At 35.4% G+C, this 14,221-nt stretch overlaps 1 protein-coding gene across 1 annotated transcript in view; it reads right to left on the bottom strand.

Moving 5' to 3' along the window:
• The window catches only part of LOC138703280 (guanine nucleotide-binding protein subunit alpha-14-like), a 47,728-nt gene that overhangs the window by 12,164 nt on the left and 21,343 nt on the right, over positions 1–14,221 (bottom strand). The window contains exons 5-7 of the mRNA XM_069831031.1: positions 11,549–11,678; positions 11,317–11,470; positions 77–184 (exon numbers count right to left, since the gene is read on the bottom strand). Coding sequence (XP_069687132.1) covers positions 77–184; positions 11,317–11,470; positions 11,549–11,678 — 392 coding nt within the window. The remainder of the gene's footprint in view (positions 1–76; positions 185–11,316; positions 11,471–11,548; positions 11,679–14,221) is intronic.

Genomic DNA, 14,221 nt, shown 5'->3' with positions numbered 1-14,221 from the left:
TAACCTGAGAATAAATCTCCCTTATAAGATGTATGTAAACTATATATGTATCCACAAGTAGGTTGCAAAAAATTACCTGTAGCACATGTGTAGTGAGCATAAATAACTTTCTTCTTGTCTGGATTCATAGAATGAAACATATCTAGGATGAATCTTTGAGCAGCATCCGCATCTTGCGATGGACCTAGAAATAAAAAGGTGAAAATAACGATAAAGCAAATTAAACAATACTGGGAAAAAGAAGGCTAGAATTAAGAGAAATATGTGCCAAATATCAGTTGAGCTCTCAATTTCTTAAGTTATTCTTGACCATCTATTTTACTCAATTTATAATTATATTTAAAGAAACACTTCGTACATATTTAATAAAATCAGGAAGTGTAACAAAAATTTGACGGATGTTACAGTCACCTTCAATTATCTTAAATTTTATTATGTTTATTTCTTACATAAAAAGAATGTGAATTTGTAAAGGTGTTATACTCGTGCATATGTACCAAGTAATGTGAAATGTCAGATGTTGGAGATTATCGCAGTGAGTGAAGGCTTCTGTATTCCAATGCTTAGACGAAAAATTTAGGACGATACATTTCTACCTAAAAGGTGATCGAAAGGAGGGGAATGGAGGTAGAGCTTCAAGGCCGGCTGCACACAGAATCAGACGCGGCACGGCGCGACGCGACATTTTGTCTCGTGGTACTTGTCTCCCATTGATTTCTTATGGTGCGATGCACACAGAATCAGACGCGGCGCGATGGTCGCGAGGAGACACAAGGAGACACGAAGAGACAACTTCGAATGACTGCTAGAAGTTCGTCGCGAGGAGACCGTCTGATAGCTGCAGTGTACTGCGCATGCGTTAATAGTGGCTATGATTGCACGCTTTCCTTATCTACAAAAAATACTATTGTTGTGTAGTGCACATTATTCATAATGGCGCTCGATGCGGATAAATTAGTTGATTTAGTACAGGAAAGATACGTTCTGTACAATTTTTGAAACAATATCACGAGAATAATGTGGTTTCTAAAAATATGTGAAAAATTGCAAATGAGATGAAAGCACCAGGTGAATAATAATTTATAATAATAACGCTGCGTAACGAATGTTAACATTTTATTTTTGCGCTAGGCATGTGATATATGTTTTCTATATAATTTGAGCCTCCTGAATACGAATAAGACAATAAAAACAGTTGTTGGTTACGGTTTTTGAGAAATGTTGGAATTTATATTTATTCAAAATATTGTTTTATATAATGACAATAAGGCTAAATATTCACTGTTCAGAAGATTACAGCTTTCTTTTTCTGCATTTTCTTTTACACTGGGCATCAGGTACATCACGAGCTAAAGTCCAACAATAGTCTGCTAGCATATTGGTACTCCATTGTCCTTGGTATCTTTTTTCCATAGTTGAAATTTCTTGATGGAAGCGCTCATCATGCTCATCACTGAAATCGCACAATTCTCGGGGGGGGGGGGGAAAAAAAGTCAAGATGTGAATGAAGGAAGTGAATTTTCAGGGAAATTTTACAACCCCTAGTTTAATACGCCAACAGTAAATTTTTCACTAGTTCTTCATAGTTCTCACTTCTACAGTTATCCAGAAAATTAATTCAACCTCCTTGAATGCTATCCAGACGGCTGTCTCTTTTCCTTCCTGAAAAGATTCGAAGTGATTGTCCTTCATTATTTCTCTAATTTGTGGTCAATTGAGAACTCCCTCCTTTATTTTTGAATCACTAATAGCAGGAAATGTCTGCGCGCTGGTCTGAGTCCTCATGGGGGAAGAAATTTTCTCATGAAATTTCGGCCAGTGTATGGGACCGGTGCCCACCTAGCATCGTGATGCACTTGGGAAGCTACGATAGGTAGTGAAAACCGGTTGCGAAAGCCAGATATAACGACTGGGGGGATCATCGTGCTAACCACACGATACCTCCATTCTAGTTGGATGATCGTCCACCTCTGTTTTGGCATGTGGACGTGAGGCCAGCAGCCGGCTGGTCGGTCTGGGTTCTTCACGGGGTGTAGCGCCACGGATTATTATTAGCAGGAAATTTTTCCTGGATATTTTTAAATGTTTCAGTTTTATAATTTATCCCTTTAACAAAATTCTTCATTAACTCTAACTTATTGTGTAAAAGGGGTAAAATTACTTCGCTTTGAGGTACAAGGGGTTGATGTATAATATTTTTCTTCCTTGGCTCTAGTGATTGTCGTTTTATTTTATAATGCTTATCTCGAGCGCGAGTCCACACCTGTGGAGTAACGGTCAGCGCGTCTGGCCGCGAAACCAGGTGGCCTGGGTTCGAATCCAGGTCGGGGCAAGTTACCTGGTTGAGGTTTTTTCCGGGGTTTTCCCTCAACTCAATACGAGCAAATGCTGAGTAACTTTCGGTGCTGGACCCCGGACTCATTTCATCGGCATTATCGCCTTCATTTCATTCAGACGCTAAATAACACAGATGTTGAAAAAGCGTCGTAAAATAACCCAATAAAATAAAAATAAAATATCTCGAGTGCGACTGTCCAATTCGTACAGAAAGCAGCAAAATTTTGTGTAGCCTAATTGCATTCCAAAAAGCAATGCTACAACCTTCAAATCCGCACATATAAACCATTCGTACTTTGAATATTATCATTAAAGCACACTTTAAAGAAATACACGTCTTACACAGAATAGTAACACCACAGAAATATCCTGGTAAACTGAAGCGTTTTCATACGGCGAACCTGTTTCTTCCCCTCCAAATGGAACCGAAAAGGGCAATAAAACAATTTCCGCTTCTAGAAGTGGTTTTAATAAGAAAGAAGTGCGCACAAACGTGCAATTTAGTTTGGTATGAGTTACTTTTCTTTACTATATTCCATTAGTGACTTCGTTCTATTCACACATTTACTAAAATGATATTTTGGACACACTTCGTAGCACAGTTTGCACACGCATTCGGGGGAGATCTTCTGCACGGTTTGTGGTGAAAACCGTGAACTGCTAGCCTTGTTATGGCGCTTCGTAAATTGTTGTTCGGTGGTTTTGACATGGTGATATATTGCAAAATATAAACTACAGTAATGTAATTAAAGCTCACCGTGAAAGAAATGCACATCAAGTAAAATCAGGTAAACTCAAGTGAATTTATACCGCGAACCTGTTTCACTCCCTCGAAATAGACTCGTAGAAGGACAATAAAATAATTTCCCTTTCTACAAGTGCTTCTAACATGGTGCCCTACTTATACTAATATTGTTTTCACATAATGGGTCTTCACATTTGTAAAACAAAATAGTTACACACGAAATATGGTGATTTTTTTTTAATAAAATGCATAGAAAATTAATTATATTGTGCATCTCGAAAACCCGAAGTGATGGAACATTTTGCTTGTTATTTATTAATTCAGGAGGTCGAAATTAGTAAGAATTTGTTAGTTTTATGTCTGGCGCAAAATGACTGTTGACCAGTGTAATTTGTAGTAAGTCTAATTCTCTGCTCTATACTATCACTCATTATTGATTTAATATATTATTTTTCTTTATTGTGAGTCGTGAAGTAGTCATAAACATAAAAAATGACGTTTGTGCAGTACATTTTAATTTTAAGACTCTTTCAATCGTATAGATTTTTAGGAGCTTGCGTCCTTAGGAAATAATAAGCAAATACAATAGAATTTTTCATATAGACAGTCCTCTATTATTGACGCCATTTTCTAGCCTAGGCCAGTTTTCCAAACCCACACAGCCAGCAAATCAGTTGTCGCGAGCAGACAGTTTTAAGCTGTCGCGAGGCATTGTAAAGCAAAACGTAGCGTCGCGTCGCGTCTGATTCTGTGTGCACCCGGCCTAAGCTTTCATGACCTCTGCACTAGAATGAGTTGTGATTGACACCACACTCCAACCATCTTTTATCACCAGGAAAGACCTGGTATGAGGCTGAGTGAACCTTGGGGGTCATCTGGAAGTGTTGGCAATGGAAAAAATCCTGTCATTGCCTGGGATTCAACCCAGGACTTTCCAGTTCATAGCCAGTTTCTCTACCAACTGATCTATCAAATGCCAAATATAACTCAGAACAAGATAAAACAATCTGAATTCCAGCTGAGGAAGAAAAACTGAATTATTTTTGGAATGGAGGAAGACCGGAGTGGAAATGGAATAGAAATATACAATTTAATAACTCATCTGTGTAATGAGATTTTTGGCCTAAACTTGGTCAGTGGTCAGATTGAAGAAGCCTACAGAATTGGAAAAGGGAAAATCGTCCCATACTAGTGAAATTTACAAGTTTGAGGACAAAAACATTTATCTTGAATCACTTGAATACACTGAGAGGTACGAATTTAAAAATTGAGCAGGATTACAGTGTGGAAAGAAGGAGTAAGAGAAAAATGTTACTACCATTTATGAAAGAGGTGAGATCGAGAGGTCAGTTTGTGATCTTAGTGAAGGATAAAATAAAGATAAACGGAAACATGTATGACTTACGAGTATTGTCAAAGGAATTTAATTCACAGAAATCCCAGGTATCAGGGTAGAAATTACCCGACGAGAAAGAAAAATAATTTTGTACATATTTCGTCCCCTATTAGACTGAATACCAAACAACCAGAAGAGATTAGAGATGAGTTGGTTCGTGAAGGTGAGGAACAATCGAGTCAGCAGAATGATGTATGGACAAGATTAAAGCCACATCAGAGACCAAACAGCTGATGGATAAACATGACAATGAGCAGGACCCAGTCAGGAATCTGTTGAGCAACTGGAGTAGTCGACGGAGCAGGACAACGCAGCAACATACGGTCTAGACAACATGAATCAGCAAGAAGCAGAAGCCAAGAATCAGAAAACAAGAGATCTTTACGGGAGATCAGGGAAAGGTGTGGATAGCTTTCAGAGAAGACATCAGGATTCGACATGGATGTTTTCGTCAGCACAGGGCAGTATTTTATCGCTGATGGGTAAAATTAAAGGCCAAAAAAGTTACAATTTAAGAAGTTCGTGCATGAGCGATATGAAATAAAATGTTGTTGTTATTGTTGTTCAATTTAAGAAGTTGGTGCATGAGCGATATGAAATAAAATGTTGTTATTGTTGTTTTCTAATGCCAGGCATTTGACAATAAAGTAATTTGACCTCTTGCACTCCAATATTTTTCAAAGATATGTTAAATGGCAAGTTGTAGCTGATTTCAGTGAACACCATATTTTAACGTTTTGGTGGCTACTTCATCCACACACAACCTCCAGAATGTCTGGAGGACCACACCTGCTGTTGGTCGACGAGTCTACTAGACCTAGTTGGGAGATCTTGTTGATCACCAGCTTTCTCTTCTTAAGCCACTGGAGGACGATTTTAGTGTCATAGCAGGTCAGCACTAGGAACAGAAAAGTAGAAAGGGTAGAAAGGAAAGTGAAATGAACCCCTAGACCTCGAATGCTTTAATACTGTCGGGGTCAAATGAAGTAAAAGTTCAGTCAGAGGGCTGGATAGGAAAGGGTAAAGAGAGAATTAGGTATTGAATAGAGAAAAATTACACCAAATTCGGTCATTAACTCATCAAGCTGACCAGTGCTAATTGATGAATAGCCCCTCCCTTTAGTTCAGCTTTTAAAATTATGCTTACTAACGGCTGCACCACGGGAAGGTAGGGATGGGACATTGGGTATTTGTCCAGGTTGGTTCCTTAAAGCCTTCAATGGGAAGGATTAATGGCTCTCCACCCTGTATTCGACAAATACCGTTTTGCAGCCAGAAATAAAATGTCAGAAAGGAATTATAATATAGTAGTTTGGTGATGTACTGTTGGAAAATCGTGTTCGTGTGTTTGAAGGATCTTGGATATAGAGGTCAGTTAGGAAGTTATAGAATTGAAATGGATGTTGGGAAATTTAAAACATTGCCTAGTTAATTAATATAGATATCGGTAGAATTTATGGTAAAGAAGTAAATCTTAGAAAATGATGTAGAGAAGTTCTGAAAGATGATATTAGTGAGAGTAGTTACAATTTTTAGATAGTTTATTATGAATGTCGCTTGAGGTTAAGGGATGGATGATAAACTAAAGTGAACTTGATACTCATATCAAGATTTAGCAAGTTTATTATAATGATGTGTATTAGGAAGAAGAGGATCCCAATGAGTAAAACCATGTGAAGTGTTAAATACGAAATATTAGTATAATGATTTTTAAACTGGATTTGCAGTCAAAATTTATGTATGATATTTTGAAAGAGTAATAATGATCAACAGAATATACTGTAAAGTAGGATGAGTAAGACCATGTATTGTGGGTTCCTATCACCACGGCATGGCGCGTCCTCAGGTTGCGGATAGAGGAGACGGCCTCCAGATATGGAGGGTAGCTGCGAATATATTGAATAAGCAGTCGTGGATAGCCGATAAGGGGTGGTCCTCCAGCTTGGGGGTTGGGCGAAGGGCTAACAACCCATCACCATAAAAAACAGTTTGTTACGTATCCCTATAATAAGCCTCGGAATAGGACTGATTCTCTGGCACGACCACAGCAAAGGAATAAGGATTTGAGATTTGGCACTTGGAACGTAACTAGTCTGTATAGAACAGGAGGGGTAACATTAGTAGCAAACGAACTAGCTAGATATAGAATAGACTTCGTAGGAGTACAAGAGGTTAGGTTAGATGGGAATGGCATATCACAAATAGGAGATTACTTGTTGTATTATGGGGAAGGAAATAATAATCACCAATTAGGAACAGGATTCTTTGTTCATAAAAGAATAAAATCAGCAGTAAAAAAGGTCGAATTTATCAGTGACAGGTTATCATATTTAGTACTTAAGGGTAGATGGTGCGACATCATAGTTATAAATGCTCACGCCCCTACAGAAGGGAAAGACGACCATATAAAGAATAGCTTCTATGAGGAATTGGAACATACTTTTGATCAGTTCCCTAGATATCACATGAAAATTTTATTGGGGGATTTCAATGCTAAAGTAGGACGGGAGGATATTTTTAGACCAACTATTGGAAAAGAGAGCCTACACGCAATTAGTAGTGACAATAGAGTTAGATTAGTCAACTTTGCCACATCGAAAAATTTAATTGTCAAAAGTACAACATTCCCCCATAAGGATATACATAAATATACTTGGACTTCTCCAGATGGATTGACATACAACCAAATAGATCACATCTTGATAGATAAACGGAGACATACTAGTATAGTAGATATTCGAACTTTCAGGGGTGCAGACTGTAATTCTGACCATTATTTGGTGATTGGAGAATTAAGAGAAAGATTATCAGTAGCCAAGCGAGTAGAGCAACAAGTTAATATTACTAAATTCAATATTTTGAAATTAAAGGATGAGGAAGCTAAGCAAAATTATCAGGTCAAAATTTCGAATAGGTTTGCCACTTTAGAAAGTTCTGACGAAGTTGAGAAAGAATTAGATGTTAATAGCGTGTGGGAAAATATCAGAGATAGTATCAAAATTGCAGCTGAGCAGAGCATAGGTTATTATGAAACTAAGAAAAAGGAACCGTGGTTTGATGAAGATTGTTGCATGGTAGTAGAAAGAAGGAAACAGGCAAAATTGAAATTCTTACAGGATCCAGTTGAGGAGAAGAGAGGTAATTATTTCAATGAAAGACGGGAAGCAAGTCGTACACTTAGGAATAAAAAGAGAGGTTACTTGAAGGAAAAACTGAATGAGGTAGAAACAAATAGTAAGAATAAAAACATTCGAGATTTATATAAGGGTATAAAGGAATTTAAGAACGGATATCAGCCAAGGGTAAACGTGATCAAGGATGAGAATGGTGACTTGCTTGCAGTCTCTCCATCAATCCTAAACAGATGGAAAAACTATTTTGCGCAACTACTAAATGTACATAGGCCAAATAGAAATGATCGGGACGAAATTGAAATACAAACTGCTGAGCCATTTATACCCGAACCCACACTTTCAGAAGTCGAAATTGCGATAGAAAATCTGAAAAAGTACAAGTCTCCAGGTATCGATCAAATTCCAGCAGAATTAATACAAGAGGGTGGGAGTGCATTATATAGCGAAATTTATAAACTTGTACTTGCTATTTGGGAAAAGGAAATTGTACCAGAACAATGGAAGGTGTCCATAATTGTACCTATTTTTAAAAAGGGGGACAAAATCAACTGTGGTAACTTTCGAGGAATATCACTTTTGTTGACGTCGTACAAAATTTTGTCCAATATTCTTTTGAGAAGATTAACTCCGTACGTAGATGAAATTATTGGGGATCATCAGTGCGGTTTTTGGCGTAATAGATCGACTATTGATCAGATTTTTTGTATTCGACAGATAATGGAGAAAAAATGGGAGTATAAGGGTACAGTACATCAGTTATTCATAGATTTCAAAAAGGCTTATGACTCGGTTAAGAGGGAAGTATTATATGATATTCTTATTGAATTTGGTATTCCCAAGAAACTAGTTCGATTAATTAAAATGTGTCTCAGTGAAACATACAGCAGAGTCTGTATAGGTCAGTTTCTATCTGATGCTTTTCCAATTCACTGTAGGCTAAAGCAGGGAGATGCACTATCACCTTTACTTTTTAACTTCGCTCTAGAATATGCCATTAGGAAAGTTCAGGATAACAGGCAGGGTTTGGAATTGAACGGGTTACATCAGCTTCTTGTCTATGCGGATGACGTGAATATGTTAGGAGAAAATACACAAACGATTAGGGAAAACACGGAAATTTTACTTGAAGCAAGTAGAGCGATGGGTTTGGAAGTAAATCCCGAAAAGACGACGTATATGATTATGTCTCGTGACCAGAATATTGTACGAAATGGAAATATAAAAATTGGAAATTTATCCTTCGAAGAGGTGGAAAAATTCAAATATCTTGGAGCAACAGTAACAAATATAAATGACACTCGGGAGGAAATTAAACGCAGAATAAATATGGGAAATGCGTGTTATTATTCGGTTGAGAAGCTCTTATCATCCAGTCTGCTGTCCAAAAATCTGAAAGTTAGAATTTATAAAACAGTTATATTACCGGTTCTTCTGTATGGTTGTGAAACTTGGACTCTCACTCTGAGAGAGGAACATAGGTTAAGGGTGTTTGAGAATAAGGTGCTTAGGAAAATATTTGGGGCTAAGCGGGATGAAGTTACAGGAGAATGGAGAAAGTTACACAACACAGAACTGCACGCATTATATTCTTCACCTGACATAATTAGGAACATAAAATCGAGACGTTTGAGATGGGCAGGGCATGTAGCACGTATGGGCGAATCCAGAAATGCATATAGAGTGTTAGTTGAGAGATCAGAGGGAAAAAGACCTTTAGGGAGGCCGAGACGTAGATGGGAGGATAATATTAAAATGGATTTGAGGGAGGTGGGGTATGATGATAGAGACTGGATTAATCTTGCACAGGATAGGGACCGCTGGCGGGCTTATGTGAGGGCGGCAATGAACCTTCAGGTTCCTTAAAAGCCATTTGTAAGTTGTAAGTAAGGATGAGTAAGACGGGATATATAAATTTATGTTAGTAAGAATAGAATCTGGAAGGAACGTAAGTAAAGTGTGGAACTAACAGATGGTAGATATTTAAGACCAATAAGGAGAAATGGAATGTTTGGAAAGTTAAATTAATAGCGGGAGTAGAATAGTTATTAGTTAAACAGACTGTCGAGACTGCATACTAATTGTAGGTAAATGTAATAGAAGTTATGGTGGAACTCATATATAGAAATGTGATGGTGCGCTATAACTGGTATAAATGTTGATGATAATACAAATGAATAAAAATAATAAAAGCTATTTACTAACAATATTAGCACAGTCTAGTATATACAGTCACGAAGTTCAATACGTCGGGAATATGTACCCATTGACAGTTGAATTTGTTAATAGCTAGCCACAAGGATCGCTCAATCGTCTCATCAAAGACCCCTTCCCTAGCAGACGACAAAATATATTATACTTTCGTTATCGTGTTCTTTTGGAAAAATTAACATCTTCCTTCCATTATTGAAATATTAAATACATTAAGTTTATTTATTATTTTCATGAAGTACATTAAATTCAATCATAAACTCGAAGATACAAGATAAAGTAATAATACTGTTTTTGGGTGTTTATACAAAACAAACTGAAATTTAATATAACCTGGATGAGTAGTATGACGATAATGAAGTACAAAACTAATAAAATATCAATTTTCAATTATCATTACACAAAATAATAATAATAATAATAATAATAATAATAATAATAATAATAATAATAATGGAAATATGAATTAATGAGTGTAACTTATATGTACTGGTAGTTGTAGTGTAAGCCTAGTTATCAAGTAGGATGAGGTTAAGCAATAATAATCACAACAGAATTGAAAATAAAACATGATCAATCAATTTTATTACAACAGACTTAATTTTTCTATCTTTAATAAAATAATACATAAAAATAATAATAAAATGAGTACAATCAAAAACATATCCACTGAGAGTAGTAGGTTTAATGATGATTTCTTTAGAAATTTCGGCAGCCTAACTTTTAATACCTAGTGTTCTTACGATCAGACTGAAACATTTCGTTGTGAAGTTTAATTATATAATGCAATCTAACACTGACAAGTACCTCCAAAAGCAACAGTTTAGTTTCCTCACAACACTCTTGTGGAAAGCCAGGTATATCGAGAAGAGCTTTAGCAATTAATGATCCACATTTAAGTTTATGACCACTGCCATCAAAAATACTAGATATTTGATTTTCACGATCCATAAGAGATTAATATACTTTATTATTAAACCTAAAACCATATTTATTTCCTAAGGGCAATCTAATTCAGTTAAGCAACACATTGAGAATCTCTGGTGTTAAATAGATCTATTTTGAACCTATATACTTCAACATGTCTTTATCTGAAGCAATCTTACAAACGTCTCCTCCTTGTCCCATATTATTATTCGAATTATTCTACTTTAGTTATTAACATTTACTACAACCGGTAATGAACATTTCACAGTTACACAACTTGTCTTTACAAGCAACAATGCGAAATAGTACTGGCACAGTCCATTGTCCCTAGTACTCCTAGTAACTAGTCACTTGAAGCACTGTAATCTCAAGATATCACAATATCTTCTCAAGTTTCTTGACTGTATGTACTAGACTGAGGTATTAGTATTAAAAATGGTAAATGGCACACTGTTGCTTTACACCTAGTACAGGTGTCTAGTATCCTAACATTTAGCATAGCTGAAGATACACTTTTAGATGAATAAGAATATAATGAAGTTTACAGCTAAGTTATAAAAAGTACATACCTTTAAAATCTGGGAAATGAACAGCAAGATCAGAATATGAAATTTTCTCCTTCAGAAGATCTGTCTTGTTCAGGAACAACACAACTGATGATCGCTGAAACCACTGGTTCATAATGGTCACTTGAAACAATTCCATGCTTTCCATCAGACGAGTCTGAAGAAAAACAAACATGAAATAAAGAAACTCATTTTTTATTTATACAGTCACATTTTTAGACGGTTATTACCTTACCTCATTATCTTCTTCATATAAATACTGGTCATATTCACTAATGGCAGTGATAAATATTATAGATGTCACATTTTCAAAGCAATGAATCCATTTCTGTCTTTCCCTTCTTTGGCCCCCTACATCTACAATCCTGTAATAAAAACCATAATACCTAATATAAATAATAAATTCACTAACACACTTCTAGTAGGCAGGAGAACACTAAAATAAATTAGAGTCTTTAAGCAGTTTAAGGAATTATTAAAATTTGCAAATCATAAATATATTAGTTTGCACAATCAACCCATTTTGTGATTTCTCTAGAATTAGTTGTACAATTATCACTCCCTCTCTTCCTTCGAATTTTCCTTTTTTCTAAAAAATATTCAGAATTTATAAGTTTCACTAGATACCGATATGAGAATAAATCTGATGATCCTTATTTCGTAAGTATATTTCCTTTATGAAAGTTACAAGAGTTGTGCTAAAAATTAATATTTCAGATCAGTGTGGTCCAACCTTTTTTGACTCAAGGACCAATCTTGGTCACCCACTATTTGAAGGTGCAGGCCGCTATGTATATTTACAAAAGGAATAAATTATTAATAAATATTCAATACATACTAATCTTATGCCACAGTTTCATATTTTCTGTTCACAAAATATATGGTTCGAACTTGTTCAAATTATTACAAATATACAATCATGAAATATTAATATTTGTAATATATTTCCGTAATATCAGAAATCAACCATATAGTATACAGATTACGATGACTGATGCTGTTTTTCTGAAACAAATGCTTCAAGATAAATTTGCAGTTCTAACGTAGAAAGTGTTGTGCATTATTCTACAATCAGACTGTCAAGGTTACTTCTCGTTTTTGATTAATTTCAAACTGGAAAAAAAAGTCATCTTGCACACATAAGTAGTGACTGCCAAATGAACACAACATATTAAGATAATAATGACTTAGTTTAGGATATTGCTTTCCTGACAACATCCTCAAAATTATTCTGGATATAAGTGTTATGAATAATGAATACAATTTACGTTCACACAACTTCCTCTGAAGGTGTGGGGATTGCCACTTCATTTCAGTGCCCATAAATCTGCTGAAAAGATTTAGTTTAGGATTCAAAGAAATCACAAAACCTTCGTTAGAATTACTCAGAAACTTTAGGTATCACATTGAATTCCGTGGAATGTTCTTTTTGTTCTTCTACTTTCAGTTTTTGACACAATGGAAATGTGTAGTATTATTTTAACCCAAATTATCTTCAAGCAGCTTACGTTTCTTGCGGAATCATTCTGTATGTCCAAATAGCTGGAAAAAGTTGTGTTTTCTGCCTGGCAATTTCAAGTTCAATGTGTTCAGTGGCATGTGTCATATCAGTGAGGAATGCAAGTGAACATATGGACTCTACATCTTGCAGCTAACTTTGGAATTCTTTTCCCAGTTTCTCATTATTAAGAAATATAAACATTTATTTTCTTAGGCCGAAAAAATGCTACAGATATTTCCCTGCATTCAAAAAATGGATTACAGAACTTAGAGTATATGAATATTCCGAATTAATTTAGTTTAAGAATGAAATAAATGTTCCATGCTTAAAATTTTTACCTCGATCAAATAATTCTGATTATGCTTACAAGCCTTCAAATATGATTTCCTCCTCCAATACACAAACTGCTTCCTGATGTACATGCAAGAATTTACAATTAACTCTTAGCTCCTTTAAGTGTCTCTTTAAGCCCATCTTATGACTGACCATTGTTTCATCACCACTACAGGCAATTCTAACATTTCTGAAAACTCCGAATTCATAAACAGCTTATTGCCTTGAATATGTTTACACATTTCGTACTATATTTAAAGGTTGCAGCTTAAATAATCCAGTCTTGAAATATGAGGTCATTATTAACTTTCCGACAAACAGCCTATTATACACTTACATATCATCAATATCTGTACTCTCCTGAGTAATGTTCTAATGTTCACTTTCATTTGTTATAGAAGCCAAATAAATTGCTAGTAGCGTGATCGACCATCTTGCTTACTCTTATGCTTAAGGTCTGAAGAAAATGAGAAACAGTTCCGAAATTTTTACTCATCTTATTGCCACCAAAAATTGTTGCCATTTTGATTGCATTGCATTGTATGAATTGTACGTAACACTTTTTCCACTTCATTCTATGATGCTGATTTAAGAAAGATATTCACTCTTCTCTTTCAGTGGCTTCGATTTCAAACCCAATATAAAAATCACTGTCGCACCTTGAAAATGATCGTATCTTGCTTTATAAGAGTCAAATAATATCTTCTTAACTTTGTAGAAACTTGACAGACTTACGAGAAAATAAGGTATTGTGGTTTCCTTTCCCATTCAGTAAAAAATAACTTTCTTCCCATTTAGATTGAAACATTCTTTTTTATTCGGCAATTTGACTCTTTTTTTTTTCAATGTTTAAATTTTAAAAGCATAAAAAACACACTATCATACTTAAGTCATGTGTATTTTTGAGTAAAGTTTTCACTAGAATACCTACCTAACAACAGCTAGCTTCCAATAACTACTAGTAACCGTACAAACTATCAAATTTACTCAGCTTATAAACAGAATAATACACCACCATCTCTCTATTTCCACTCTGTATTATAAAGCAACTTGAAATATTAATGAAATTGCTAG

Source organism: Periplaneta americana, chromosome 1 (genome assembly GCF_040183065.1).
Source record: "Periplaneta americana isolate PAMFEO1 chromosome 1, P.americana_PAMFEO1_priV1, whole genome shotgun sequence".
Lineage (NCBI taxonomy): Eukaryota > Metazoa > Arthropoda > Insecta > Blattodea > Blattidae > Periplaneta > Periplaneta americana.
The sequence above is the reverse complement of the archived record's forward strand: the minus strand, read 5'-3'. Positions and strand labels throughout refer to the sequence as shown.